The sequence below is a fragment of the Oncorhynchus mykiss genome, chromosome 20 (assembly GCF_057628025.1).
Source record: "Oncorhynchus mykiss isolate SJ-2025 chromosome 20, ASM5762802v1, whole genome shotgun sequence".
In the NCBI taxonomy this organism is placed as follows: domain Eukaryota; kingdom Metazoa; phylum Chordata; class Actinopteri; order Salmoniformes; family Salmonidae; genus Oncorhynchus; species Oncorhynchus mykiss.
The window spans coordinates 40,028,031-40,041,351 of record NC_143041.1 but is presented as its reverse complement, the minus strand read 5'-3'; the positions used below and the strand labels follow the sequence as shown (position 1 = coordinate 40,041,351).

General features: G+C 39.8%; 1 protein-coding gene across 1 annotated transcript; it reads right to left on the bottom strand.

The window, feature by feature from the left end:
• Positions 1–2,530: 2,530 nt before the first annotated feature.
• LOC110499412 (uncharacterized) lies at positions 2,531–10,038 on the bottom strand. The gene is made up of 2 exons (XM_021576543.3): positions 9,737–10,038; positions 2,531–3,888 (listed from the first exon to the last, which is right to left on the bottom strand). Exons 1-2 carry the CDS (start codon positions 9,930–9,932, stop codon positions 2,768–2,770), a joined length of 1,317 nt encoding a protein of 438 aa, XP_021432218.3. The 5' UTR covers positions 9,933–10,038; the 3' UTR covers positions 2,531–2,767.
• Positions 10,039–13,321: the final 3,283 nt, after the last annotated feature.

The following is a 13,321-nucleotide window of genomic DNA, read 5'->3' as shown; positions in this document are numbered from 1 at the left end:
GAGAGGAACCAGGCTCCGATTGGTGGCCAGGTAGAGATTTAATAGTACATGCGGCCATGTAGCAAGCACAGGATAATGTACAGTGCCTTGCGAAAGTATTCGGCCCCCTTGAACTTTGCGACCTTTTGCCACATTTCAGGCTTCAAACAAAGATATAAAACTGTATTTTTTTGTGAAGAATCAACAACAAGTGGGACACAATCATGAAGTGGAAAGGCATTTATAGGCATTTATTTTCAAACTTTTTTAACAAATCAAAAACTGAAAAATTGGGCGTGCAAAATTATTCAGCCCCTTTACTTTCAGTGCAGCAAACTCTCTCCAGAAGTTCAGTGAGGATCCCTGAATGATCCAATGTTGACCTAAATGACTAATGATGATAAATACAATCCACCTGTGTGTAATCAAGTCTCCGTATAAATGCACCTGCACTGTGATAGTCTCAGAGGTCCGTTAAAAGCGCAGAGAGCATCATGAAGAACAAGGAACACACCAGGCAGGTCCAAGATACTGTTGTGAAAAAGTTTAAAGCCGGATTTGGATACAAAAAGATTTCCCAAGCTTTAAACATCCCAAGGAGCACTGTGCAAGCGATAATATTGAAATGGAAGGAGTATCAGACCACTGCAAATCTACCAAGACCTGGCCGTCCCTCTAAACTTTCAGCTCATACAAGGAGAAGACTGATCAGAGATGCAGCCAAGAGGCCCATGATCACTCTGGATGAACTGCAGAGATCTACAGCTGAGGTGGGAGACTCTGTCCATAGGACAACAATCAGTCGTATATTGCACAAATCTGGCCTTTATGGAAGAGTGGCAAGAAGAAAGCCATTTCTTAAAGATATCCATAAAAAGTGTTGTTTAAAGTTTGCCACAAGCCACCTGGGAGACACACCAAACATGTGGAAGAAGGTGCTCTGGTCAGATGAAACCAAAATTGAACTTTTTGGCAACAATGCAAAACGTTATGTTTGGCGTAAAAGCAACACAGCTGAACACCACATCCCCACTGTCAAACATGGTGGTGGCAGCATCATGGTTAGGGCCTGCTTTTCTTCAGCAGGGACAGGGAAGATGGTTCAAATTGATGGGAAGATGGATGGAGCCAAATACAGGACCATTCTGGAAGAAAACCTGATGGAGTCTGCAAAAGACCTGAGACTGGGACAGAGATTTGTCTTCCAACAAGACAATGATCCAAAACATAAAGCAAAATCTACAATGGAATGGTTCAAAAATAAACATATCCAGGTGTTAGAATGGCCAAGTCAAAGTCCAGACCTGAATCCAATCGAGAATCTGTGGAAAGAACTGAAAACTGCTGTTCACAAATGCTCTCCATCCAACCTCACTGAGCTCGAGCTGTTTTGCAAGGAGGAATGGGAAAAAATGTCAGTCTCTCGATGTGCAAAACTGATAGAGACATACCCCAAGCGACTTACAGCTGTAATCGCAGCAAAAGGTGGTGCTACAAAGTATTAACTTAAGTGGGCTGAATCATTTTGCACGCCCAATTTTTCAGTTTTTGATTTGTTAAAAAGTTTGAAATATCCAATAAATGTCGTTCCACTTCATGATTGTGTCCCACTTGTTGTTGGTTCTTCACAAAAAAATACAGTTTTATATCTTTATGTTTGAAGCCTGAAATGTGGAAAAGGTCGCAAAGTTCAAGGGGGCCGAATACTTTCGCAAGGCACTGTACATACTCTCCCAATATCACCTGCAGTTAGAATGCATCAGTTTGTGTGTCCATAAAACCAGGGTCCAGTCCCTATAATACAAAACCAGTCAGTTTAAACAAAAAATGTAATTTCTGGAAGAGAACTTTGTAAATGAATAGGGTTAAGGGTTTGGTAAAGGCTTAGGTTAAAGTATGGGCAAGTATTCAATAAGCTAATCTGTCTGTCTGGATGCTGGTCAGGAAAGTCCCCATAGTCTCTCCTGTGGAGAGGACAATCCTGGTGTTATGGGATAAGTGAGGAACCAGAAGTAATGACGTTTCCATTGTGTCTTTAGACTCCTGGCTCAAGTGCTGCTACCATATAATTAAATGATAACAATTGAACAGAAATGTAATAAGTATTAAAGTATATAGTATCGCCATGGGTGCTACACACCTTACTATGACTCGGGTTGGGATCAATTCCACTTAAATTCAGTCACTTCGAGGCATTCCATACCAACTGACATTCCAAAAGCAATTTACATTTCCTGAAATTATGTCAAGTGCAATGAAAATACGTTAAAATGTCATTTTCAATTGTCAGAACATCCAGTATTTGGAACAACCGATAGCATACTGCAGACTTTTTTTGTTGTTGCCTTCAGCCCCGTTTCACACAAACATGCGAGTACTCAATCATTTTCATAACTTTCAAATGCCCATCCCTAGAATTGACCACACCACTGCCTCAACTGCAATTAGGCTACCCGGATTTTTTTCGGTCATGAAAAGTGCCATAGAAGTTAAAACAATGTGTCTATTATGTGGGCTACATCGCTACCTGACAAAGAACAATGGATAAACATCCTTTCTCTGGGCTCTACCCAATTTATTTTCAAAAAGTAACTAAAATAAAGTAAAACATTTGTGCTTAGCTCATGATTGATGCCTTAATAGGCGACTATATTAATGGAATTTACCATTGAACAGATTCCCAGACTTCAGACAGTACTTTTAACCACGAGCAGTGACCTGAGGGGTATGTCCTCTTAATATTCTCTTTCAACTAACACATTTTACACAGGAGGATTTTTATATGTTCTCAGTCATTATGAATATTCTTTCTGTGAGTTCGCAGATGTCTTTTCAGACTTGAAGCTAACTTCAAATGAGTTCCACACAAATGACATTGCACTCCCTCACCTCTATGAGTCCTCATATGAACTGTCAGGTTTCCCTTCAGACCGAAGCATCGGCCACATTCATTACAGCGATGAGGTTTCTCCTCGGTGTGAGTCATCATATGCTTTGACAGGCTTCCATTCTCACCAAAGCATTTGCCACATTCTTTGCACCAAAATGGTTTCTCCCCTGTGTGAATCCTCATATGCTTTTTCAGGTTTGACCTGCAGAAAAAGGCTTTGCTACATTCTTTACACCGATGCGTTTTCTGTTCCGTGTGCTTTTTCTGATGAAATTTCAGACCACCTTTTGTCGTCAAGCATCTTCCACACACATCACATTTAAAATCCCCCCCTCTATGAACACCCATATGATTTTCCAGGTTCTCTTGGTGAAAGAAACATTTGCCACATTCGGTGCAGGAATGTTGTCTCTCCTCCGTGTGTCGCTTCATGTGCCGTGTCAGGTAGCAGTTCAGGGTGAAACATTGTCCACATGTGTCGCACATGTATGGTCTCTCATCACTGTGCCGATTCCGCCGATGCCTCATCAGACTACGTGCTGCCGTAAAGCATTTTCCACACATGTCACATTTTAGATCAGGCAATCCACTGGTTTCTTTTCTTGGTCTCTCTTCACGGTGATGATTTTGCTGATGCCTTTTCAGATTAGCTGCTGTCGCCAAGAATTTCCCGCACACGTCACATTTCAGATCAGGTGACTCACCGGTGTGCTTCCTTGGCCGTCCTCTTCCCCTCTTTGACCTTGACGGTGGTATTCTGCTCACCACTCCATCCACTTTTTCATTGTCACTGTCTGGGTTTACATCAGAGTGGGGCTGATAGTCACTGGTTGATTGGGACTCTCTGTTGCTCTCGTCTTCAGATTCTGTTTGGTTCTCTACCGTTATGATGTTGATAGAGTCCCATATAGACTCTACGGCATCAGATTCCACCGGCCCCAGATTGGCACTCCATTCCTGCTCACAGTGCTGCTGGCCATAGTTAACCTCCTCTTCAGGAAGAGTGAATTGCTGGAGGTCTGGAGGGAAGAAAGGATGAAAGAGCAAAATTAAAACACTGAAAAGTGACAGGAAATGGGGCTACTACCTACCTTTGACTGATTATTGGACTGAACACACGATGCATCCCAGTAAAATATAATAGGTTTACTCTTTCAGAAACGTATTAGATACAATTGAATACAAAATGGCCTAAAATATAGATTATGAATAACAGTTTTTGCTGTGAAATTTGTAGTCTCTGACACACTCAGACGAGGGTGCTCTGAAATCGGAGTAGATAAGCCGGAGTGAATTTATGAACGCACCCAGAGTCATCTTCTTCTACATGTGGCCGTGTCACTTAGAAATTAATACTTCCTGCAAAGACGTTGGGAAACGCGAGACGTCCGGCGACTAAATTGGCGAGGGAACTCCTCACACAAAAAGTGGTTTAAATATTGTTATGAATATTCTCTGGTTATCAGAGTTCCACCTGCAACTTAAAACAGGTGTGTAAGACACCCAGTGCCTTCCGAATCCAAAATGAAGAAAGCCAAGTAGAGGTTGTTTGAAAATAAGTTTACCAGCTTAGCTATGCCGCTAAAGGTCCGATATAGATTCTAAATGCACTGTAAGTATAGGCAAAGTATTCAGACGCCTTGACTTTTTCCACATTTTGTTAAGTTACAGCCTTATTCTAAAATGTATAAAATATTTTTTTCCTCATAAATCTACAAACAATACCCCATAATGACAAAGAAAAAACACGTTTTTAGAAATGTTAAAACTTAAACACCTTATTTAGTATTCAGATAATTTCGAAGTCTCATAGCAATGTGAGTTCAAGTGCATCCTGTTTCCATTGATTATCCAGAAGGACAACCATCTCTGCACCACTCCACCAAATCAGGCCTTTATGGTAGAGTGGCCAGACGGAAGCAGCTCCTCAGCACATGACAGCCCACTTTGAGTTTTCCAAAAGACACCTTGACTCTCAGACCATAAGTAACACGATTCTCTGGTCTGATGAAACCAAGATTGAACTATTTGGCCTGAATGCCAAGTGTTACGTCTGGAGGAAACCTGGCAACATCCCTACGGTGAAGCATGGCGGTGGCGTCAAACCCCAGAAGACTAGAAGCTGTTAACGCTGCCTAAGGTGCTTCAGCAAAGTAGTGAGTAAATGGTCTGAATACTTATGTAAAATATTTTTGGTTTGTAATAAATTTGCAAACATTTCTAAAAACATATTCTTGCTTTGTCATTATGGAGTATTGTGTGTAGATTGAGGTAAACATGTTTTACTCCATTTTAGAATAAGGCTGTAACGTGACCAAATTAGGAAAAAGTCAAGGGGTCTGAATACTTTCTGAATGCTTTGTATACAGTGTTGGGGGAGGTACTCTGAAATATAGTTTAACAAGCTACCAATTATATCACACTGGAAGACGTTAAAACTATAGTAAAGCTGTCCTTAAGAGGAATATAGTGTATTTTGTTACTTTGTTACCGTTTAAGTTACTTTTAAAAAGTAGTTCACTACATCAAACCTATCTCATAAACAAATTGTCAAATCTACATCTGAAATGTCATATAATACAAAGTTAAGAAACATGACTACAAGAACAGATGTTAACAGTAATAAGATCTGTGTAAGACAGAACGTGAGTGTGTCATTCCAGGTGAAGCTGGTTGAGAGAATGCCAAGAGTATGCAACGCTGTCATCTAGGAAAAGGGTGGCTACTTTGAAGAACCTCAAATATAAAATATATTTTGATTTGTCTAACACTTTTTTTTGGTTACTACAGGATTCCATAGTTCATTCATAGTTTTGATATCTAAACTATTATTCTACAACATAGAAAATAAACCCTGGAATGAGTAGGTGTGGCAAACTTTTGACTGGTACTGTACAGTTTGGGAATCCTCTGTAAACGTCATGTGCCCGATGACCAGCGAGTGGAGAAGGAGAGTAATTTCATACAAGAACATTTGTTTCCACCTCTCCTTGACTTCCTTTTACCTTTTTGAAAAAGAGGCAAGGAGAGGATGGAGGAGACGCGAGGAGTCAAGCAACCCAATTGAGAATCTCCCTTATATTTTGGGATTCCTCTTCTGTAAATGTAATTTGCCTGATAGACAAAGCTTTGCTAGTGGACAAATAGTCTTATTTCATACAAGCCCATTTGTTTCCACTTTTCTTCTTGTCACCTTGATTTATTAATGGGGCTTGTGAAGCAAGAGTCCCCACTTTAAATCTTAGACATACTTCAGACGTATTATTCGTTGGGACGCTACTCCTCTTACTCCGTTTAAGATAGAAACGCTGTTCAAACTTGCAGAGTGGTCATGCAGACTGGTCTGGATTGAGCTGCTTGTATACAACTTTTTGATATCTTTAATACTTTTCAAACTATTAAGCTTTTTGTCCTCCATCCACTTTCATGGGATTTCCTCAGCATTCTAAAAGGCCCATTGTGACATCATGACTCCCAACATTCTATTCTATGTAACTTTTGACACAACTAGGAAGAGTCTTGGTGGTTCCAAACGTATTCCATTTAAGAATAATGGAGGCCACCGTGTTCTTCGGGACTGTCAATGCTGCAGACATTTTTTGTACCCTTCTCGAGATTTGTGCCTCGACACAATCCTGTCTCTGAGATCGACGAGCAAGTCCTTCGACCTCATGGCTTGGTTTTTCCTCTGGAATGCACTGTCAACTGTGGGACCTTATAAAAGGGAGGTGTGTGCCTTTCCAAATCATGTCCAATCAATTGAATTTACTACAGGTGGTCTCCAATCAAGTTGTAGAAATATCTCAAGGATGATCAATGGAAACAGGATGCACCGGAGCTCAATTTCAAAGTCTCATAGCAAAGGGTCTAAATAGTTTGTAAATAAGGTATTTAAGTTTTTTTATTTGAATACATTTGCAAACATCTCTAAACACTCATTTTATCTTTGTCATTATTGGGTATTGTGTGTAGATTGCTGAGGAAAAACATTTATTTAATCAATTTTAGAAAAAGTCTAATGTAACAAAATATAGAAAAATTCAAGGGTTCTGAAAACTTTCCAAAGGCAGTGTGTGTGTGTATATATATTTTTAGCTAAACAGGTGGGACTCAAAACTGGTGTGGTTCTGCCCCACCTGCCCTGAATGATGAGTCGCCACTGAACAAAACAGCATGGCTGGCTACTTCTGCCTGATTTTATTCCAGACACCGATTTAGATGAAGGTAGTTTAATTCTAACCGCATTTATCCAAACACATATTTAGATGAAGGTAATTACATTTGTAATTTTATGTTCTAATGATCTGTTGTTTAGTAAACATGCCTGGTTGAGAATAAATAATAATAGCAAGCATGGGCTTGGATCACGAGATTATGACAGACTTCGTCAGCAATGGAATAATTATATGGACAGACAAAGTAGGCCACTTTCTGAATTTAGACCAACTAAGAGCGCATGGAATCTTGATTTTCAAATCTAAAATCAGAACACTTTTTCAATTACCACAAAAATACTTTTAAAGAGCTAAAACAAGAGCCACAATTTTAGATGATGTAGTTACCTTTTTCAAAAAGAGGAGAGAACCACAGCAGATAAGTGTTGCCATATTCTTGGTTTCCCCGCTAATTGGTACTTTAAAAAGGGGTGAAAATGGGTGAAAATGTATTGGTCGCGGGTTGCTGGTTTTTGGGCTAAGTTGCACCGCAGCTGCCATGGTGTTTTTTAAAATGTATATTTCACTGTGACCTGCAGTTTACTGTCAGGTGTGAGTGAGTGATGGGGAGGGCCGGAGGGGTGTGTGTCTGTTGAGAGAGAACTACAGCTATTGGCTGAGTCACGTGAGCATGAGGAGAATGCATGTCTAGAATGCACATCTATTTTCAACCATTTTTCCGTAAAACATATTAATACGCTAGAACTGATGCACGGCAAGAAATAGTGCAGACAAAGCACTGGAAAACGACTGGGTGCACTAGAGCGCATTATGTACATTCGCTTGGAGGTGGTTTAAACTGCAGTTGAATGTTAACATTACTAGAAAAGGGTATAAATCAAATTTTATTAGTCACATGCGCCTAATAAAATGCTTGCTTACAAGGCCCTAACCAACAATGCCGTTTTAAAATACAAATAATAAGGAATAAAAAGGAACAAGTAATTAAAGAGCTAAATGTTTTATGCCATGCTTAGTTCTTGGGGGCTGCACGAGTGGAAATCTGAAATGGAAGTCGAGACTCCCTTGTGTGGTTCTTTTTCTTTGTTAAGTCCTCAATGAAACTGACATTAAAACTGTGGAAAATGATACATTTGCCTTTGTTGGCCATCAAGTAAACTCATCAATATGCCATTGTAGGCTACCATTTGATACAATAAATATGTTGAAATGATGATATCAATGGCTTCATTGCAAATACATTTGTGCCACTTGTGTAGCATACATGGAGCTGACAAACCAATTCAATAAGTAGCCTATAACTTCAGTTTGTTGTTGTAGCCTTATGTTACTATGCAAATTTGAATGGACGTTTAATTAATTAAATTGGAAGTTATCAATGTTCTATCGCAACTGCCGATCAGTTGCTAGAACGCATTAGATTGATGGTAACTGTAGTCAGATTAGGCTACAGGGAGAAAAATAAATACAATTATATTCACTTCATATTTACTTAACCAGGCAAGTCAGATAAGAACAAATTCTTATTTACAATGACGGCCTACCAAAAGGCAAATGGCCTCCTGCGGGGTGGGATAATTTTTTAATTTTTTTTTAATTCGATATAAATACAGGACAAAAACACACATCATGACAAGAGAGACAACACTCCATAAAGAGAGACCTAAAGACAACAACATTGCAAGGCAGCAACACATAACACAGCATGGTAGCAACATATTATTAATATTTAATTCAGAAATTGAAATTATGACCCCATCCTCAGTAGCCTATTCCAGCAGGCTATTGGGAAACACAAGTACATCTTACCTCGAAATCCCCTCGCTATTCACGTGGAATAAATGTGTCTTAATTTGAACTAAGCAAGCTGCTAGTTCATTCAATTTACATCAGGCCTACATCATGTCTAGGCTACTGTAGATCATCTAAAATTAGATGTAGGCCTATCAGGGGCTATAGGATTCCATTTATAATGGTTTTTAGTCTCAACATCTGGCACATAATAAGAGCACAATTGCAGGAAAATAGCCTAACATTAGTTTATGTTCATCCAAGTGTTTATTGCTCAGAGACTGGGATCCTCTGTCCAACTTTCATCGCCCAAACTCTCCTGTCAAATGTATCTATAGTTATGCACATGCGCAAAGGGGATTTATTTACAATTATAAACCTGGTTCAGCCTGAATGCTGCTTGGCTGAAAGCCAAAGTAAATCAGACCATATACCACAGGTATGACAAGAAAAACTTTTTACGATTCTAATTACTTTGATAACCAGTTTATTATAGCAATAAGGGACCTTTGGAATTTTTAGTGTATGGCCAATGGCTGTATCCGAGCACTCCTTGTTGCGTCATGAAATAACAGCTCTTAGCCATGGTATACTGGCCATATACCATACTCATAGCAGTCATACGAGTTAGAACGACATACATTGATGGAACATTCGTTGGCGAGTTTAATTAGGGTGTGAAATCAAATTTGCCCAGGTTCAGGCCTTTTGGGCAGGTTTTGGGTCGTCATTTGTCTCGAAAATGTAGCTACACCTGGCAACCGGAGGAGAAACGCGAGAAATTGAGCAAAACATTTTAGATTCTCCCACTGTCAGTGTATGGCTAATTTGTGGTACGCAAAGCCTCTAAAATTGTGCTAAATGTCAACTGACAGTCAAATAGAGAGATATAGTCACAAACCTGCTAATCTATGCAACTTTATCTCTGGTTTGAAAACCAAATCCAGGATTCTTCGTAAACGTTCATTCGCCCGTCTCAAACGGCAGATTTCTTCCTGGTGCTCTGCTATCGTTTTTTTAACTGCCACGGATATCTCCAAAGGAACTGCGATTAATTTTTCGTTGAGAAACAGATTAAGCAGCTGTAGTTTATACATGTTAGGGAAGAAAGGGATGAGATTGAGAAATTTTTGTTTTTGCAGCAAGATTCGCTAGTTACGGTCGGACACAACGCTGCTGCTCCTGCTTCTATGGTATCATGGCGGTCCGCAAAACATATTTGAAGTGCATGCCGCCACCTACCGTGCTGGAATGTACGATCAATCATGATCTCCCCAATTCTGTACTACCATGAAAATAAAATTCGAAACCAAATAAATCCCTAACTTCTAACACACCCTCCCCCCAAACCCCCTTTCCCAACCCCATTCAACTTGATATACACTCCACCCTTCAGATTGTTCAGCATGTCAACAATCATTTCAACAGTAACATCTGTAGGCCATCATTGTAAATAATAATTTGTTCTTAACTGACTTGCCTTGTTAAATAAAAAATAAAATTATATTTTACTCCAATATCTCTTTTGCCATCTCCACAATAACCTTCAACCTGGCATTTCTGCTTTCCACAACCCAAGTCGTATTGATAACCTTACCAATAAAAGCTATGAAGTCAACGTTATTCATTATCAAAGTGTGCTTTGACACCGCACATTCACGAACACAAGATTTCTGAACAGGCCTCGAAACCATGCCAGGACCATCGGAAGCACCATCCCCGACAGTAGGGTCGGACCATCAAGTTAAATCCAATATGTTCATATTGGACATACATATTCCACCATACAAAATTATCTGTACGTCGATTCTACTCAGGAGCACTTCTAGTTTCCAAATTCACAGTTTACACTCTGAGGAACATCACTTATTCTACAAACAAACCACATACAGTTGAAGTCGGAAGTTTACATACACTTAGGTTGGAGTCATTAAAACTCGTTTTTCAACCACTCCACACATTTCTTGTTAACAAACTATAGTTTTGGCAAGTCGGTCAGGACATCTACTTTGTGCATGACACAAGTCATTTTTCCAACAATTGTTTACAGACAGATTGTTTCACTTATAATTCACTGTATCACAATTCCAGTGGGTCAGAAGTTTACATACACTAAGTTGACTGTGCTTTTAAACAGTTTGGAAAATTACAGAAAATGATGTCATGGCTTTAGAAGCTTCTGATCGGCTAATTGACATCATTTGAGTCAATTGGCGGTGTACCTGTGGATGTATTTCAAGGCCGACCTTCGAATTCAGTGCCTCTTTGCGTGACATCATGGCCTGAAGGTACCACGTTCATCTGTACAAACAATAGTACGCAAGTTTAAACACCATGGGACCACGCAGCTGTCATACAACTCAGGAAGGAGACATGTTCTGTTTCCTATAGATTAACGTACTTTGGTGCGAAAAGTGCAGATCAATCCCAGAACAACAGCAAAGGACCTTGTGAAGATTCTGGAGGAAACAGGTACAAAAGTATCTATATCCACAGTAAAACGACTCCTATATCAACATAACCTGAAAGGCGTCTCAGCAAGGAAGAAGCCACTGCTCCAAAACCGCCATAAAAAAGCCAGACTACGGTTTGCAACTGCACACGAGGACAAAGATCGTACCTTTTGGAAAAATGTCCTCTGGTCTGATGACCATTGTTATGTTTGGAGGAAAAAGGGGGAAGCTTGCAAGCCGAAGAACGCCATCCCAACCATGACGCACGGGGGTGGCAGCATCATGTTGTGGGGGTGCTTTGCTGGAGGATGGACTGGGGCACTTCACAAAATAGATGGCATCACAAGGAGGGAAAATTTGTGGATATATTGAAACAACATCTCAAGACATCAGTCAGGAAGTTAAAGCTTGGTAGCAAATGGGTCTTCCAAATGGACAATGACCCCAAGCATTCTTCCAAAGTTGTTGCAAAATGGCTTAAGGACAGCAAAGTCAAGGTATTTGAGTGGCCATCACAAAGCCCTGACCTCAATCCCATAGAAAATGTGTGGGCAGAACTGAAAAAGCGTGTGCGAGCAAGGAGGCCTAGAAACCTGACTCAGTTACACCAGCTCTGTCAGGAGGAATGGGCCAGAATTCACCCAACTTATTGTGGGAAGCTTGTAGAAGGCTTCCCGAAACGTTTGACCCAAGTTAAACAATTTAAAGGCAATGCTACCAAATACTAATTGAGTGTATGTTAACTTCTGACCCACTGGGAATGTGATGAAAGAAATGAAAGTTGAAATAAATAATTCTCTCTACTATTATTCTGACATTTCACATTCTTAAAATAAAGTGGTGATCCTAACTGACCTAAAACAGGGCATTTTTACTAGGATTAAATGCCTAGATGAGTGGATGAGTAGACTAGACCCTGGTTTTATGGACACACAATTGATTGTTTTGCCTGTAGTGTCCAAGCACCCCACATTAAACTGTTTGACCACCGTAGAAGTCCAGCAGCACTTCATATGACCTAGCTTTTTGTTCAAACTCATCTGTTTTGTGCAGATAATTGTGTACAGTGCAATGTATGGGTCTTTCTATAAACAATGGGGCCCATGTGTGACATTGGGATCAACATTTCAAAAGGGTTTGAAACCAAAATAAAACGTATTTTTATGCAGTTCCACATGTACTTAGAAGAAGAAATTGGCCCATAACTCTACCTATACAACAAAATAGGCCTAGGATTATACATTCTTTAAGCATTTAAAATTACAATTTTCAAGGACCTCAGTTTTATACAATTGTATCATTTATTGAATAATGTGGACATACCTGACTAAATAAATAGAAAACATGAACTCATTACCTTGATGCCTTCTTTCTTAAATCTAAGGAGGCCGTGTTGTCAATCATTCAATCAATCAAATGTATTTATAAATCCCTTCTTACATCAGGCGATGTCACAATGTGCTGTACAGAAACCCAGCCTAAAACCCCAAACAGCAAGCAATGCAGGTGTAGAAGCACGGTGGCTAGGAATTCTCCCTAGAAAGGCCAGAACCTAGGAAGAAACCTAGAGAGGAACCAGGCTATGAGGTGTGGCCAGTCCTCTTCTGGCTGTGCTGGTGGAGATTATAAAAGAACATGGCCAAGATGTTCAAATGTTCATAGATGACCAGCAGGGTCAAATAATAATATCAATTTCAATCAAGCAGAAAACAACAGATGATCAACATCAATTCACTAGGGATATTTGTAGAAATAGGGCCTAACATAGAATAATTTTGGACGTTGTGTTGTTATGCGTTAATAACATTTAGGACTACGTTACCCAGCAGGCTAGGCTGGATGGTTAAAGAATGCCTTGCATGGCTAAACATGGAGTTTTCTAGCTGTATATGTATATGTTCATTAAAAGTAGTTAAACCTACGCCCCAGTTTGTCATTATATAAGGAATAAACATAACAGACGTGCCTGACTAAATAAATTGGATGCATGCATGTCGATTTTCTGAAGCCTATTGTGGTCGAAGCAGGCACAG